At 38.0% G+C, this 14762-nt stretch overlaps 1 protein-coding gene across 2 annotated transcripts in view; it reads right to left on the bottom strand.

The window, feature by feature from the left end:
- LOC121318440 (pikachurin-like) overlaps positions 1-14762 on the bottom strand; it is a 50991-nt gene that overhangs the window by 18128 nt on the left and 18101 nt on the right. For both annotated transcript variants that reach the window (XM_041255119.1, XM_041255129.1), the window contains exons 8-12: positions 8127-8242; positions 7400-7703; positions 2203-2303; positions 1693-1793; positions 27-171 (exon numbers count right to left, since the gene is read on the bottom strand). In XM_041255119.1, the coding sequence (XP_041111053.1) occupies positions 27-171; positions 1693-1793; positions 2203-2303; positions 7400-7703; positions 8127-8242 (767 nt within the window). The remainder of the gene's footprint in view (positions 1-26; positions 172-1692; positions 1794-2202; positions 2304-7399; positions 7704-8126; positions 8243-14762) is intronic.

The following is a 14762-nucleotide window of genomic DNA, read 5'->3' as shown; positions in this document are numbered from 1 at the left end:
TAACAGAGCAGAGAAACTCGGCTTACCTGAGACTTTCCAGTCACAGGGGTGTTGTTGTCCAGGCGAAGCCACCCATTCAGTCCGTCTCTATAAATGGTGGCACTATGCCAACTACCCAGCTTGATTCTGTTTTCACTTATAATGACAGCTGGGCCAGATCCACAGTTAAACCTAGGACAACAGAACATAGTCTTCATAACACCAGCTACATCCAGGGCCATTACCAGTCCGAGTGCAAAATCTGTAAGTTATTATTGCCTATATAACTGGTACCGTTTATGACCATAACAAAATACAATTGCAGATATCTGGAGTAACAGAGCATTAAGGATATCCAAAGTATAATGTTAACAGCATGGCAACTGCTCACTAATGTCATACAATTATTGTTTTTCTATCTTCCTACAAAAATGACTTAAGCAAAGGTGTTCACATAATTCTATCAAATGGTGTGACAGAAATACAATGATTCTTGATTGTAAACCACCCTGTGACGGCACTAAGCAGCAAGAACAGAGTTCCTTGGACAGGCTGAGCTTACAGTTCTTTCCCAGGGTTCAAGGCAAGTCGGCCAACCAGGAAGGGGGCGAGACTCCATTGCAATAACGCATTGACCTGGGAAGGGAAACGACATGGCAGCCGCAGATTGGAGAGGCGGTTGCACTCGTTTACCAAGGGGAGGGGTCATGTGTGACAGCATAAAAGAGGACGGAGAATAGTAATCCTTTCCTTCACTTTGGTTTAATGTTAATAGAACCAAGAAGGACAGTGAAAGTAAAAACAGAAACTAAAATCGTGAGTGCTGTGTTTTGATTCTTTGTAATTATCTTGTCTTGTACGTTACTAGACAGTTAACACAGTTCCAGAGCTGTCACCAAGGGCCAGCACTAAACCGGACAACACTGCACCATTGTCACAAATATAAACCTGTATTACCCACCACAAGCACTACTGCACACACCCAGGACTGATGGCCGTGTTTGTATTATTGTGGGGCGGATAACGTTTATTATTTGGGACTGTCTTTTCCCGTGTTATTTATCCCGTGCTGTACACATTTGGTGTGTACTGCCAGAGAATTATTGTTTGGTCACCAGACCTGGAATCTCCAAATAAAAACATTTCCAAACCGGACTACAATTATCTCTGTCTGCTTCTTTCACGCACTGCATCACTCCAGCACCTGCTCCCACTCAGCCACTTTGTCACAAATGGAAAGAAGTATTTTACCAGGCAAAAATTTTACGAGATCTTCAAATTTCCAATCTTGAGAAGTTGACACAACAATGAATGAACAAAATAAAAGATACTACAATCCTAATTTATCCTGTTCTTTTATTTCTGTTCTGTAGGGATGTAGGGATACATTATATACAGAACATTTTTTAAAGTTTATGGTTATCAAAAGTTCAACATTTTAGAACTGGTTTCAAACATCTAAGGATGGTATAATGTTTGCTGGGTCAACATAAGTGAAAAACGCATACAAAAGCTGCAGCTGTATAGATTCAGCCAGGATTTTAATGCAGTATAATCAAATGTGTAACCTTTGATGTTATGCATGTTTAACACTATTGGACGCAAAGCACTTCACAGTACATCTGCTGCTAATTTACAGTTTAACACTTGCCATAGATTATTAAGATGTATACTGTGCAATTCTGTATATGAAATCCTTTGCTGTTCTCTTACCTGAACTGCAGCCTCTGGCGGATGATAGCCAGCGAAATGAAATCCCCGCGGCCATGCTCATCTTCCCCACAGTACAGCAGCAAGCCAGCCTCAGAAACAGGCTGTAGACATCAGTACAGAGAATCACAGCTGTCAGTCATACAGCCCAGTTTAACAATAAACTGGGCTGTATGGCTCAAAATGGCACTTTCAGCCCAGTTCTTTGTTCCAACCAAGTCCTTAATTATTAAATTGAACCAATTCAATCCCTAATCAGGTCCTAAAGCAACTACTCATTTATTTACACCTATTAAACTTGAAAGGGAATGGCCCTCTCAGGAGCAGTCTCTGCTTTAGGGACTGATAGCTTCAATCACCATCACATTTTTAAAACTGGATGAGCGCTCATTGCTTTGGTAGTGTGAAGAGGACACAACTATGGGTCTGATAATGGAAAAGACATTTAGACACAGTCTTAAGTTTCCATAGTGAGACCATTAGTTCTGTTTGTGTGAAAAAGTAGACACTCACCTTAAATTCAATGGTAATTTGAAATGTCTGAAAGGAGTATTTCAGTGGTTCAAAAGCCATGTAGGAGTAGCCATAAAAGTTTGGATACTGGATTGGAATATCTAAAAGACAAGACATGTTTTATTACAGTTTTCAACCTTTTTGCATTATTAGTCATGTCCCTATTGGAACCCATTGGCAGCAATTACATTTAGACTTTGCTGAGAGTGTAGATTTTGCACTCAGGATGTCAAGGACAGAACATTCCAGAAGTTTAACCACACAACAGGTTCTATATAAACAGATTAAGTGCATTAATATCAGGTTTTGTCTGTGTGTTTAGATTTAATGATTTATAATATGTTTGTAAGTGTTCAATGGATGCCTCTAATCAAGTTGAGAATGTACTTTCTCTCTTCTCGCACTATGTATGACAAAGCAAAGCAAAGCGTGCACGAGAAATACACTCTCAACTTGATCAGAGGTAGCCATCGAATACTTATAAAAATACAGTAAACCTTAAAGGAATAAACTGGTTACATGCCACACATTTACAAATATCCTGCAGTGAGCTGTTGTTCTTACAACCAATAGATTCTGTATTCAAACTTGGTTGTTTTTACAAAGAGCCTTGCAGTGTAGAGCCTGTTCACTTCTACAATTGAAGTGAATTCACAGGGTGATACATGAAGGAAGAAAGACCCTGTTGGCACCCTGTCCTCAATTCTCAAGATGCATTGGAATGGACCCAAATAAAAATGTGTTCAATTTAAAAAAGAGATAAATAGTATACATAAACAAGACTAAATAATCAGCTCTTTCATTACAAATGCAATGTTTGAACATTTTATACGGAAATAACATCTAAATTATTAAAAATTAATAAAGGTCTAAATCACAAAAACGATAAAACCTCTTTGCTAAAGAACTACAAGACCCAGAACTTGACAGGAAGTTTTATTGTTAATGCAGGTGCTTCCACTGGCAGTAATAAAACCAGTAACAAACAGCCCTTTACAAACTCTGAAGATATAGTCCTACACATTTTAAAAAGGCATTAGCAACATATTTTTTTTTAAGCTGCTGGATCTTGTACACAAAGCTGATTAGCGTCACAAAGAAAATAATATTTATTGCTTTATTACAAGATAACATTGTTATATTGATTGCATTACTTTTATAGGTGTCTTGACATCATCAGTGGCTAAAGATCTGGATCACCTGTTACTCTTGACTAATTAGCCTAGAACTTGTTAATTTAAGTAATTTTGAGATTGGTTGAAATGAAAACCAGCAGCCACAGTAGCTCTCCAGGACCAGGGTTGGGGACCCCCACATCAGACGGTTTTAGTAATTCACACCACCCATGTCACTATTCCTATTCTGTCTCTTCATCTTGCTTTAAAAGGGGTTGTATGGTTGTATTTATTGATAAACTATTACAAATTATTTATTGCATAAGACACTCCACTGTCCAGCCGCACTTAATTTCTGCTACAATGTGACATCTTTATTGCTGATGAAAACGATCTTGTAACAACGCAATCATTTTATGAAATAGTGCCATATTATCTCGTATTAATGCAATCTTTTATTTTTCTTTGTGTCGCTAATGTGCTTCTGTACTTGTACGACCCATTAGGTCGCAGAAACCAGTTACTGTTAATAACAATTTTTACACAGCAAAGTTAGAATAAAGGGACAACCCATATAAAGATGTGATGTCTACAAAAGGAGACAAGTTATAAAGAAAAAGGGTCATCTCTGTACGTACTGTGAAACTGGATTTCCCTTACCCTTAATAATGGTCAGTTTACATCTGCAGCCTTTTAGAACACTAAGCCATGATGATTTCTACAGTTCCTAACTATGTTGATTTTATACATGTTTTTATACATGTTATAAAAATGTTTCTTTTCTGTGATTGGGATCATTCTTTTGTGAAAATATAACCAAACTTTTGTACTTTTTAAATATATCATAGTCTGTCCACAGATATTAAAATTAAACATTTGAATGTGATGTTTAGAGCTGACCAGAAACTCGGACAGCTGTGGCAATTCCATAGATTTCCCATGAAGACCGGTTCTGTACTGGTAGTACGACAGCTTGCTTCCACCCTTTATTCTAACATAGGGTTTATTTATTTATTCAGTCCAAATAAAATGACAAAGGGCATTTAAATAAGCATAAGCAGCCATTGATGCTCAATTCCTGCGGTGGCTTCAGTTATAACTGAACTTTTTACTATACTATCTATAGCAATACTAAAATAAATGGAAAACATTTCGAGAAAAGATGCAGAGAAAGACTTTTAAAATGGTTGTATTTATTACTTTTTAGTATCTGTAAATGTAGCACTATTAAATTTGTAATAATATCTAGATGATTTTGAACTGTGGATAAGGATTTTCAAGCAGATAGATGGTGATTGAATCATCAGGCCTTTATCCAGGTCACATGGTTTAGGTGCTATACATTGTGACATACCCAGACATTAAGAAATGTAGAGCAGAATGCTATAAATGTAAACCATAGAGTTCGGTCCATGACACATGTTTGGGAAAGATAAAAGTAAAAAAGTTTTTCATTACGCAGTGTCCTGGAATAAATACTACAGTACATAGACATGGAAAACAGGGAAACGAACAGAGAGAAAGCTTATTGGGCTGGCGATGCTATTGAATTAACAATGCTGTGGGTAGAAACCCTGAATGACATGCTTGTCTCCGGGCGGATTAACACATCATTCAGCTGGTGTGCTGGAGGGAAGGTCATCACCAGAATGTGGTAGTATATTGTGGTTCACATACATAAAAAGGATGCAAGACTGAATCCTCCTTTGTAACACACTATTGATTCCTCTTTTATGACCATTGCTGATTAATGCAATGGTCATAAATGTTTATTGCAGATGCCAAAGTTTGCCCGATTGGGCTGAAAATAACTAAAAGTAACAGGGGTATCTGTTTTGGAAACTGTAACCCACTTTGTCATTGACACCACAGAGAAAACAGAATCAGTGTGGAACCTAATTCTCAAAACACAAGCTGTGAGAAATTATATTGTGGGCTATTAATAAAATAAGAAAAACATGTCTAGGGAAAGTGAGAATAAACAAGAAACTGTCAAGAAGCAATTTATTATTCAACATTTGAAACAGATAGAGACCTAAGCCTACAGCACAGTAATATCTAATAGGAATTTCACATTAATTTATTGGCACGGGGATTATCGGTAAAAGTCTTCTGCAAACATTAGTTAAAAGACAAAAATATTGTCTGAATTGTTAGAACAGAATAGTTTTCATGTGTGGGGTGGTAGATGAAATACACATGGGTATACAGCCCTGCTTCAAAGTAGACATACATATGCCTGATTTTAGTTTATTTTAGTATTACTAGGACTTCTGTTTTTCAGTTTTTATTATTTTCATTTTTCGGTGCTTTATTTTATCTATTTTTTTTAGTTTTATGTAAAGCGCTTTCACTTTTTATATACTGTATGATTTTTTTTTTTCAATTATTTTTTACACATAGTAACTCGACAGTACTTCCACACTTATGTTGTACCTTCTTTCCTTTGTCTTCCACAATGAAATCCCAGTGGTCACGGGCACATTCTTCTGGGGTTGTTGTGTGTAAGCATTTGTGTAAATTTTGCCACAATTCGCTTTAAAATCCTCAGTATCTTAACTGTAATACAGCTTTAAATCCCGCTAACAAGCCTCCATCCTGACTGTAATCTCGTTTTAAATCTTGCAAGTGGAGTCTCCAATAGAAATGTAGGAATGTGCTGTCACTCAGTAGTTGGGGCGGGTTTAAAGTATTCAAAACTAATCAATGACAGATGCAAGTCAGGAAGGTTGGACATTGCCCACCAGCACTGGGAAATGTATTTATTATTATTTTTGTAGTAAGTTTTATTTTTTAATGGTTAAAACGGAAGTTAACGTGAATTGAGTAACCATTTCCACAGTTGTCCCAGTGTTTTCCGGTGTTTATTGGCTATCTACCGATTTCATTTTTTTTGTATTTTTAAATTCTCCCTATCTAACTGTAATATAGCTTTAAATCCAGCGAACAAGCCTTCAATTATAATCTTGTTTTAAATCTCGCAAGCGGAGTCTCCAATAGAAATGTAGAATTTACCACCACTCTGTAGCTAGGGTGGGTTTAAAATAGGGATGGGTACCAATATCGATATTTCGATACTGCATCGATATCGTTTGATATCAATTATAATTTCCACATCATGATATTGTGGGATTTTTAAAAAGTATTATTTAACCATTTTATTCCATTAATTGGTGCTTAGGTCCCAAACGCTATTTGCATGCTGCATTAAGCACCATTGGCCATCAGTTTTGCATTTTTTGAGATATGCGCATGCATCAGTGGTTCATTACTTAGGTTATTATTAATGTATTTTTTAAAATGCGTATTGCATTTGGCATTATAAATGAGAAGTAATTTTAAAACATCAAAAAACATCTCAAAATAATGCAACACTCAGAATGGCACTCTACTTAATACTTTTAGAGGTGTCGTGAGTCAGCATTTACATGCAGAGCAGCTGAAAATTCAATTACTTCCGGATTGTCTAGAAAGTCTGTGAGCAGTGAAGTATAGAACCATTTCAGTTTTGAGGTGGCTGACGATGGAGTACTAAAACAATATAACAAGATCTTGTTTTTCTCCATGGATATTGTGAAGCAAAGCACCACTAAGCTAAGTTATTGCTTTTCATATGTAAATATCTGTTAATCATCGCCCACCACTATTCAGTACGAATCAATAATAGATACAAGTCAAGAAGGAGGGACATTGCCCAGCTGCACTGGAAAAGGTAGTTTGTTTTAGTTTTTTTGTAGTAGGGTGAATTGAGTAATCATTTCTAGTGTTTTTTCTGGTGTTTATTGACTATATACTGATTTTATTATTATTATTGTTAGTTTGTTTTACCAATTCTTTGTGGAGGTCTCCCATTGAATTACTAACTAAGCCCATCAGCCCTTAGCATCTGATAATCTAAGATGGTAGGCTAATTATTATTATTATTATTATTATTATTTATTATTATTATTATTAAACTTTCAGCCCTCTTCCCTGATCTCCTTTTTTGCCAGCCTTCCTCCCTTCACACCAACAAATTCAGCAGCTTTTCATAGCTTCAGCTAATGGAAACACATTGGTCCTTCTGTGGCTCTCTTGTTTACCTTCTGAGCACATGTCTCCTCCCTTTCCCAGGTTGCAGTGACATCGGGAGCCTCCCCGGTCATAGTCGTTGACACAGAAACTGTCAGCAGGGCAGACGGTCTCATCGCAGGGGAACTCGTAGACCCGTGGCGAGGTGCCGCTCCTCTGAGTGGTGGTGCTGGTGGTGGTGGTGGTGCTGATGATGGGTTGAGGAGTGGTCATTGTTTTGGCAGAGTTCCTCCTTTCTGTCTGAGAGACAGGCATCGCCTTGGACTGAACTTGGAACTTCTTGTTTCCCCCTTTGATAGCAGGAAATGGTTTTAGCTGGAACAGGAAGAGGTGGGTGTGAATGTGAGATTCAGATCAATGAAAAACAACAGTCTAGCTGTTTGCTTACTTGAGGTATTCTAAGGAAGATGGTGCTAGAAAATGACAAATTGATTTATTTTTATGTATACAGAGAATTGTGTTCTCTGCAAATCTTGTGACTCACAGATGGCTGTTATCATATTTGTGTAAGAATTAGCCAGAGTAGAGAGAAGCTTACCAAAATATATTATTTTCTCACTAGTCAGTGTTTACACAGTGTTTACGATTACATTTTCCATGTGTTTTTTCATCAGTGCTGCAGGACAGTAAATAAAGTAAGTAAAACTGTTCCTCAGACTAACATCCAGAGCTCATGTGACTGGTAATACTAAATAAAAACACAAAACAAGCATCTAAATGTATGCTGGAAGAACATACCTCTTCTATATAAATATCATAGTCAGAATCATCAATCGCAAAGCCATCTTCAACATTGATCTTAGTGTCTGCAATGTATAGTTGCCCATTGTTTCCACTGCCTGTCTCATCAGTGCCTGTGGGAAGAGGTTGTCATTTATGGTTGTTGGATTATTTATTGGCAACGGACTATACAGAATATTATTACAAACACAATGAAGTGTTATATTGCAGAGGTAATAGTAGAGACAGTGTGCCCCCTTCTCTTCTCAGCCTAGTCACTCTATCATATATATATATATATATATATATATATATATATATATATATATATATATATATATATATATATATATTTTTTTTTTTTTGTTTCCAAACACTATTTTTTTTTTTCAGTTTAATACTCAGTTAGAACAAGACTGCTATAAATAATACCCATTTGTACAGTAGCTGCAGATTAAAACCTTGTTCATAAACAAATATTTTAACCAAGTTGTCTGTCTCCTTCTATGACAAGACCATGTCAAAATGTTGCATGTGGCTCTTGAGAAGCCACTGGCAATTTGAGTAACTTTCAAATTTGCCAATATTGGTTCCTACATGGAGACCTGAAAAGTCTTAAAAAAAAACAGCTTAAAATGAAAATGCTGTACATACATGAAGAATGAGTCACAATGAAAAAAAGAGTGGGGAGAGTATGTTACAAACTGAACTGGAATTTGAAGAAAGTACAGTGCCAATTTGACATAAATGCTGATTAACTGGGCATTGCCCTGAGGAAGGCCTGTTGGTAAAATATCAAACGAGTCACCATTTCACTGTATCTAGACAGCAAATGTCTAATCTTAATCAAATGTCTTAACCATGTGCATCACCCATGAAATGTCTATTTGTCTAATATATACCGTACAAGCAGAGACAGATGGAATAATTAAAAAAGCAGATTTGCAATGGGAGACTGGTGAGCTGCAAGGCTCCACATACAGTAGATTCGCTGCCACAAATGATCCATGTTTAACATTTGGAACACATGTATCACATATACAACCAACACAGTCCAAATTAGATAAGATCACACCAGCAGGTTATTTTGTAAGAGATAAACATGTCCACTATGAAGTATTACCACCATCATGGTGACTGCATTCATTAGGAAATCAATAACGTACATTATGAATTCAGACCAATGCAATCGTATCTTGTTAGGACTGGAAGTTAGGATCTGTACTGTGAAACTGAAATGGATGGTGGAATCCCAACATTGAGAAATAATAACGGAAGGACACCAACGGAGACTGAAGGTTTTGCACAGGGTGCTGCATGTTTGTACCTGCTAATCTGTACCCGTGCTTTGTGACTTCATAGCGGAAACTGCTCACCAAGTATAACCCTTTCACAGCACAACAGAGAGAAGAGCAAGAATGTTATTAATTATAATATATAGCAGATGCCTTTATCCAAGGTGACTTACAGAGACTAGGGTGTGTGAACGACGCATCACCTGCAGAGTCTCATACAGCAGCTTCTCACCCGAAAGAGATTAAGTGACTTGCTCAGGGTCACACAGTGAGTGAGCCGGGATTTGAGAATACAAACAAAAACAAGTGTGCTGTACGTCAGTTAAACCCAGCTTTTTAATTTGATTGAGTGTTTGAAGTTGTGGGTGAAATATATAACCACTGATTCAGACACCCTCACATAATTTAATATACCAATCCCTCTTATCCTTTAAGCATTGTTCAGTTTCCTGCAGCTGGTTCACCCTTCTACTAATGCTACAGAATGTACCATGTTTATCTCAATTGCATAAGCAGCTCTCTGAATACAGCCCTCTGTACAAATGTTCCCTGGGATGTATGTTCTTTGCATGGATAATATCCCACCACAAACATCGAACACCTAATGCTATGAAAGTCATTCAGATTTATAATATTATTCTTACTTTGATATTTTTCTTTAAACCATAAGTTAAAATCAAAATTCTAAAGTATTATAAGTCAGGCAGATGTTTCTAGTGCCTTCATCAATACACTTTCTTACAGTATATATAAGTTTCTTAGAAGTTTCACTTATAAGTATTATTAGTTACCTATTCTTTTTTAGTATAACAATGTGGTGGTGAATTTAGTGTTAACGAATGGTAAGGGATACCACCAACCCTTTTCTTATTCGAAGCAATTTAAGTAATCTGCATCACTGACAGGAAAAACGTATGTAAGTATAAAGTATAATTTAGACATTTTGTCCTATTTAAAGGGAAAAAAAGCCTGTCTCAGAACAGGACTTAAGTGGCCACAATATAGAGAAAACGGGCCAGGGTTGCTGCAGCTACAGTGTGACTGCGATGTGCACTTACTGTGTTAGACACTATAGTCTCCCTGTTTTGCACATCCATCTTGTCACATCATCAAGCATTTTCTGTTTTTCAGGTTTTATTAATTGTATTTTTCGTGCTTATTTTTTGCTATTTTCGAGTTTTATGTAAATCGTATTTTTTCGGGTTTTTTTATTTTCGATATACTGTATGAAATGAGTGCTTTCGGTTACTGTACAAAATGCTTGTGTGTTTTTTTTCTGTCAAAATATGTGTAGCAGTAACTCGACAGTACTTGCACACTAAAGTTGTACCTTCTTTTCTTTGCTGTCTTCCACAACGAAATCCCAGTGGTCACGGGCACATTCTTCTGGGGTTGTTGTGTGTAAGCATTTGTGTAAATTTTGCCACAATTCGCTTTAAAATCCTCAGTATCTTAACTGTAATACAGCTTTAAATCCCGCTAACAAGCCTCCATCCTGACTGTAATCTTGTTTTAAATCTTGCAAGTGGAGTCTCCAATAGAAATGTAGGAATGTGCTGTCACTCAGTAGTTGGGGCGGGTTTAAAGTATTCAAAACTAATCAATGACAGATGCAAGTCAGGAAGGTTGGACATTGCCCACCAGCACTGGGAAATGTATTTATTATTATTTTTGTAGTAAGTTTTATTTTTTAATGGTTAAAAGGGAAGTTAACGTGAATTGAGTAACCATTTCCACAGTTGTCCCAGTGTTTTCCGGTGTTTATTGGCTATCTACCGATTTCATTTTTTTTGTATCAGGGTTGTTTTATCAGGTTTTATCTGTTAAAACTGAAAATCAGAACCCCTAATTATAATTAATAAAACCCCTTTCCAACTGGATTACAACTCTCTGTCTGTGCATTGCGCACTGCATCACTCCTTCACCTGTACACAATCAACCACTTTGCCACAAGGATTAACAACAGCGCCCATCCGCACTCTTCTTTTCGCTGAATCTTTTCGCTACACAGGTAGCAGGGCACAGTTTCTTTTGGATACTGTTGTTTTAGGTGTAGAGCAGACCTAGACTGGTTTGTCTGATAAGAGTCTCTGTAAGTTTTATGGCAGTCCTCCAGCCGGGCCTCAGTCTCATTGCTTGTGGTAGTGACTCGCGTCTTGGATCTTCTTGGATCCGTTTTCAGGCAGAGTCCCATCTTGGATCCATCTTTAAACAGAGTCCCGGAGTTGCAGCTTCACTTAGCAGAGTGACAGCGCCTTGTTTAGCATTCAATGTGGAGCACAAAATATTTAATTTTGCTTGGATATTTATAGTCTTTTCACTCTGCTAAATAGCCATTTTCATGAGATCAGTCCTTTGATGTTTTAAAGTCCTTTTCCACTGGGACATCACTAGTTTATGTCTTCCTTGCGTCAAAACAAATGTTGTTGCACATGTGAATTATCTGTACATAATTCAACTTGTCCTTTCAACCTAATCCAGTCCAGGCGCCACCTAGCCCCAGTCATCTCATTCAGTAGGTCGCATAGTTCAGTATGTCTGCAAGAAAGAGGCCTCTTCAAGAAACAGCAGTTTGCCCTGTTTCTCAAGACACATAGTTTCATTAATCAATCCAGTTACATATCTAATACACGTTCATGTATTAATATCATATTCAGGGAATATGTCCCACATAGCTGTATAGTCCACCTGACTGGTGTGTATGTGAAAACAGCACCTATGGGACCCTGTTAATTATTTAAATGTACACCATTTTAGTTCCTTGATTCCCATGCTCTGCTAGAGTCGGCCTGCTCTGTTGTCTCTTAATCCTGTCCATTAACCCAATTTTTGAGCTGCAGGGAGCCTGTGACATAGGGTGGCCTTTACCAGGATTTAACACTTAATTCTATTAAACTGGCTAACTCTTGGGGTGCCACAGTGGGTTACAAAGCAAAGACAAAGACACTCCTGATACTTATGCCACAGTCTGGTCTGCAGTGAGTGGACTGCAAAAGCCTGAAAGAAGGCAATCTCTGAATAAGCAACAAGTCAGGAAGTGGCACCAACAGGAACTAATCATGTAGCTCTTTAAGAGTGCCCTCTGGCTGTGCCACCCCCCTCCCTCCATTTCAATCCCCTGTCGGATCAGACTAACCCCCTCCCCCTGCTTCAGCCTACGGCCTTCTGAGAAATCTTATTTCTTACTGGAGATTAGCATTCAATATGGGTAAACACAAAATAAATAGATTGTCAAGCTTATGGAGCGTCGCTAATCAAACCCACATGTTTGTTTTTCTTCAGGTTTACCTCTGACTTGGGTTATGAAAACAATAAAGGGTATTTATCACCCAACGGCTTTCTCATAATACTCTCTCATATAATAAGGCACCTTTAGCACATATGTATGTTAGATTTGGATGTCAGAAATCACATTACATAATGTCAACTCAACACTATTGCAAGCGTGATATAATAATAATAAAAAAATGATTCATTGAGTAAGTGAGGGAAGGGGGGTCTAATTGCCTTCAACAGGAAATAAAGGAACAGAATTTTCACATCTCAAGCACACATGTTTTATTGCTTCAGTAGATATAATCAGAAGACAGTGAGTTTTATAACTGAACTAGGCATTGTGTAGATGATCCTTGCCATCTTTTAGTTGAGCCACAGAGTAAGCTGGGATTTCTTTCAGAGGCACTTCAGAAAAACGAGTTCCAACACAGGAATCTTTGTCAACTCTGTTTTGATGTGCATGACCTTGGGAGAATAATTTACTGCCAGCACACAAGGATTCAAACAGGTATTTAAATAACCTAAAATAGCATGCCAACCACTGGATTCTAGTTCCAACCCCTTGATGTCTACCCACATCACAAGGCTTGTTTATGTTCTTAGTACACCGCACGCTGTATTGTAATGAATTGCAATGCTTATAAGACATTGATGCAGGGATATAAAAAGGCCTAAGTGGACATCTGCCTACTGGCTGCCATAATCAAGAACTTTAAAAGGTCTGGGGGGTGACTGTAGTAGGTGTGGAGTATCCGCTGAACGCACAGATAAACAGGCAGATGTAGAACTGGCATTTCCACGCCACACAGGCATGCAGTATTTATATGTTGCAGTGGGGTGACAATGCACGGTGGTGTAAAATACAAAAAGAAAAAAGAAAACACTGTCAAAACACAGCTAAAAAATTAAAAGTGCTGTGAAAATGATGGTGTGCTGCTCCTACTACAAAGGAGGTCCCACTGACACACCCCTGCTAACTATACTTTCATTGGTATTCCAGGCTCCAACAAGGCTTCTAGTTCTCACAGTAGTAGTGATCTGTTTAGCCCTGGCTCTCAGCACAGGAGGGGGAGGGGGTCAGCTGCTCCACCGGGACAAGCCCACCAAGCAATCAAAGAACTGCTGCCAATCATTGGTTAAAATCTCTTGTAGCACGTCATAGGTGGAGCATCTGACTTTCTCCTGCAAACACACACCTGCGCCCAAGAAGCTAGTGATGGAATGCTATCCCTGTTATAGCGGGAATGAAAACTCTAATAAGGAGTAGGTCAGAAGGTTCTTTTTAAACTATAACTATGGTCCGAGACAACCAGAAGGTCACAACAAGTTCAGCTACTGCTATTGTCACGTTGGTAGGTGTAGATGTAGCGGACGAGTTCCATAGGTTATGGGAACCAATCAGGTATAGTGTAATTTACTATTAATTAGATATATCCTACCATCCCTTGGAAAAGTAGCATTCATGTAGGAGGGGGCATTACATAACTGAGCTTAGAATCTATTTGCAGTCCGGATTTCAAAGAAACAGTAGATTGGAAATGGGATTTAAAGCCTTTTAACTCGGGGTCGTCAGTTCAGTTCCCATTTGATTGGCCAGGGTTAATGCAGCTACAGTGTGAGACTCCCCACGGCGATGTGCACGTACTGTGTTAGCATGTAACTTTAATGCAGACACTACAGTCTCTCTGGTTTGCACAATCAACTCTTCACATTACCAAGCACCTTTTAAAACCCCTTTGTTTGAAATTTGAAAAATAACAACAAAAAACACCAATTTCCATTTGATTGCTGTGGGTAGCAGGGTTTTAAAATTGCTTCACGTGGCCTTTCCAGCTATACTGACAGTCTCTCAGGAACAAGGTACAGGAACTACACATTACACCAATTGAGGTTGCCACTGGCCATGGTGAAAAAAGTATTACACCATGACGTGAAGTAAGATTGGCATAATTGTCCGTCTCTGCTTTAGAGATGCAATTTGCATGGCCACATTCTTCTCCTGACTTGGTATAATGAAGATGTACATGACCTGTTTATGTTTCAGATAGACACAGGCCTTGAAAACGTGACAGAGAGGAGTAAC

Source organism: Polyodon spathula, chromosome 1 (assembly GCF_017654505.1).
Source record: "Polyodon spathula isolate WHYD16114869_AA chromosome 1, ASM1765450v1, whole genome shotgun sequence".
NCBI lineage: Eukaryota > Metazoa > Chordata > Actinopteri > Acipenseriformes > Polyodontidae > Polyodon > Polyodon spathula.
The sequence above is the reverse complement of the archived record's forward strand: the minus strand, read 5'-3'. Positions and strand labels throughout refer to the sequence as shown.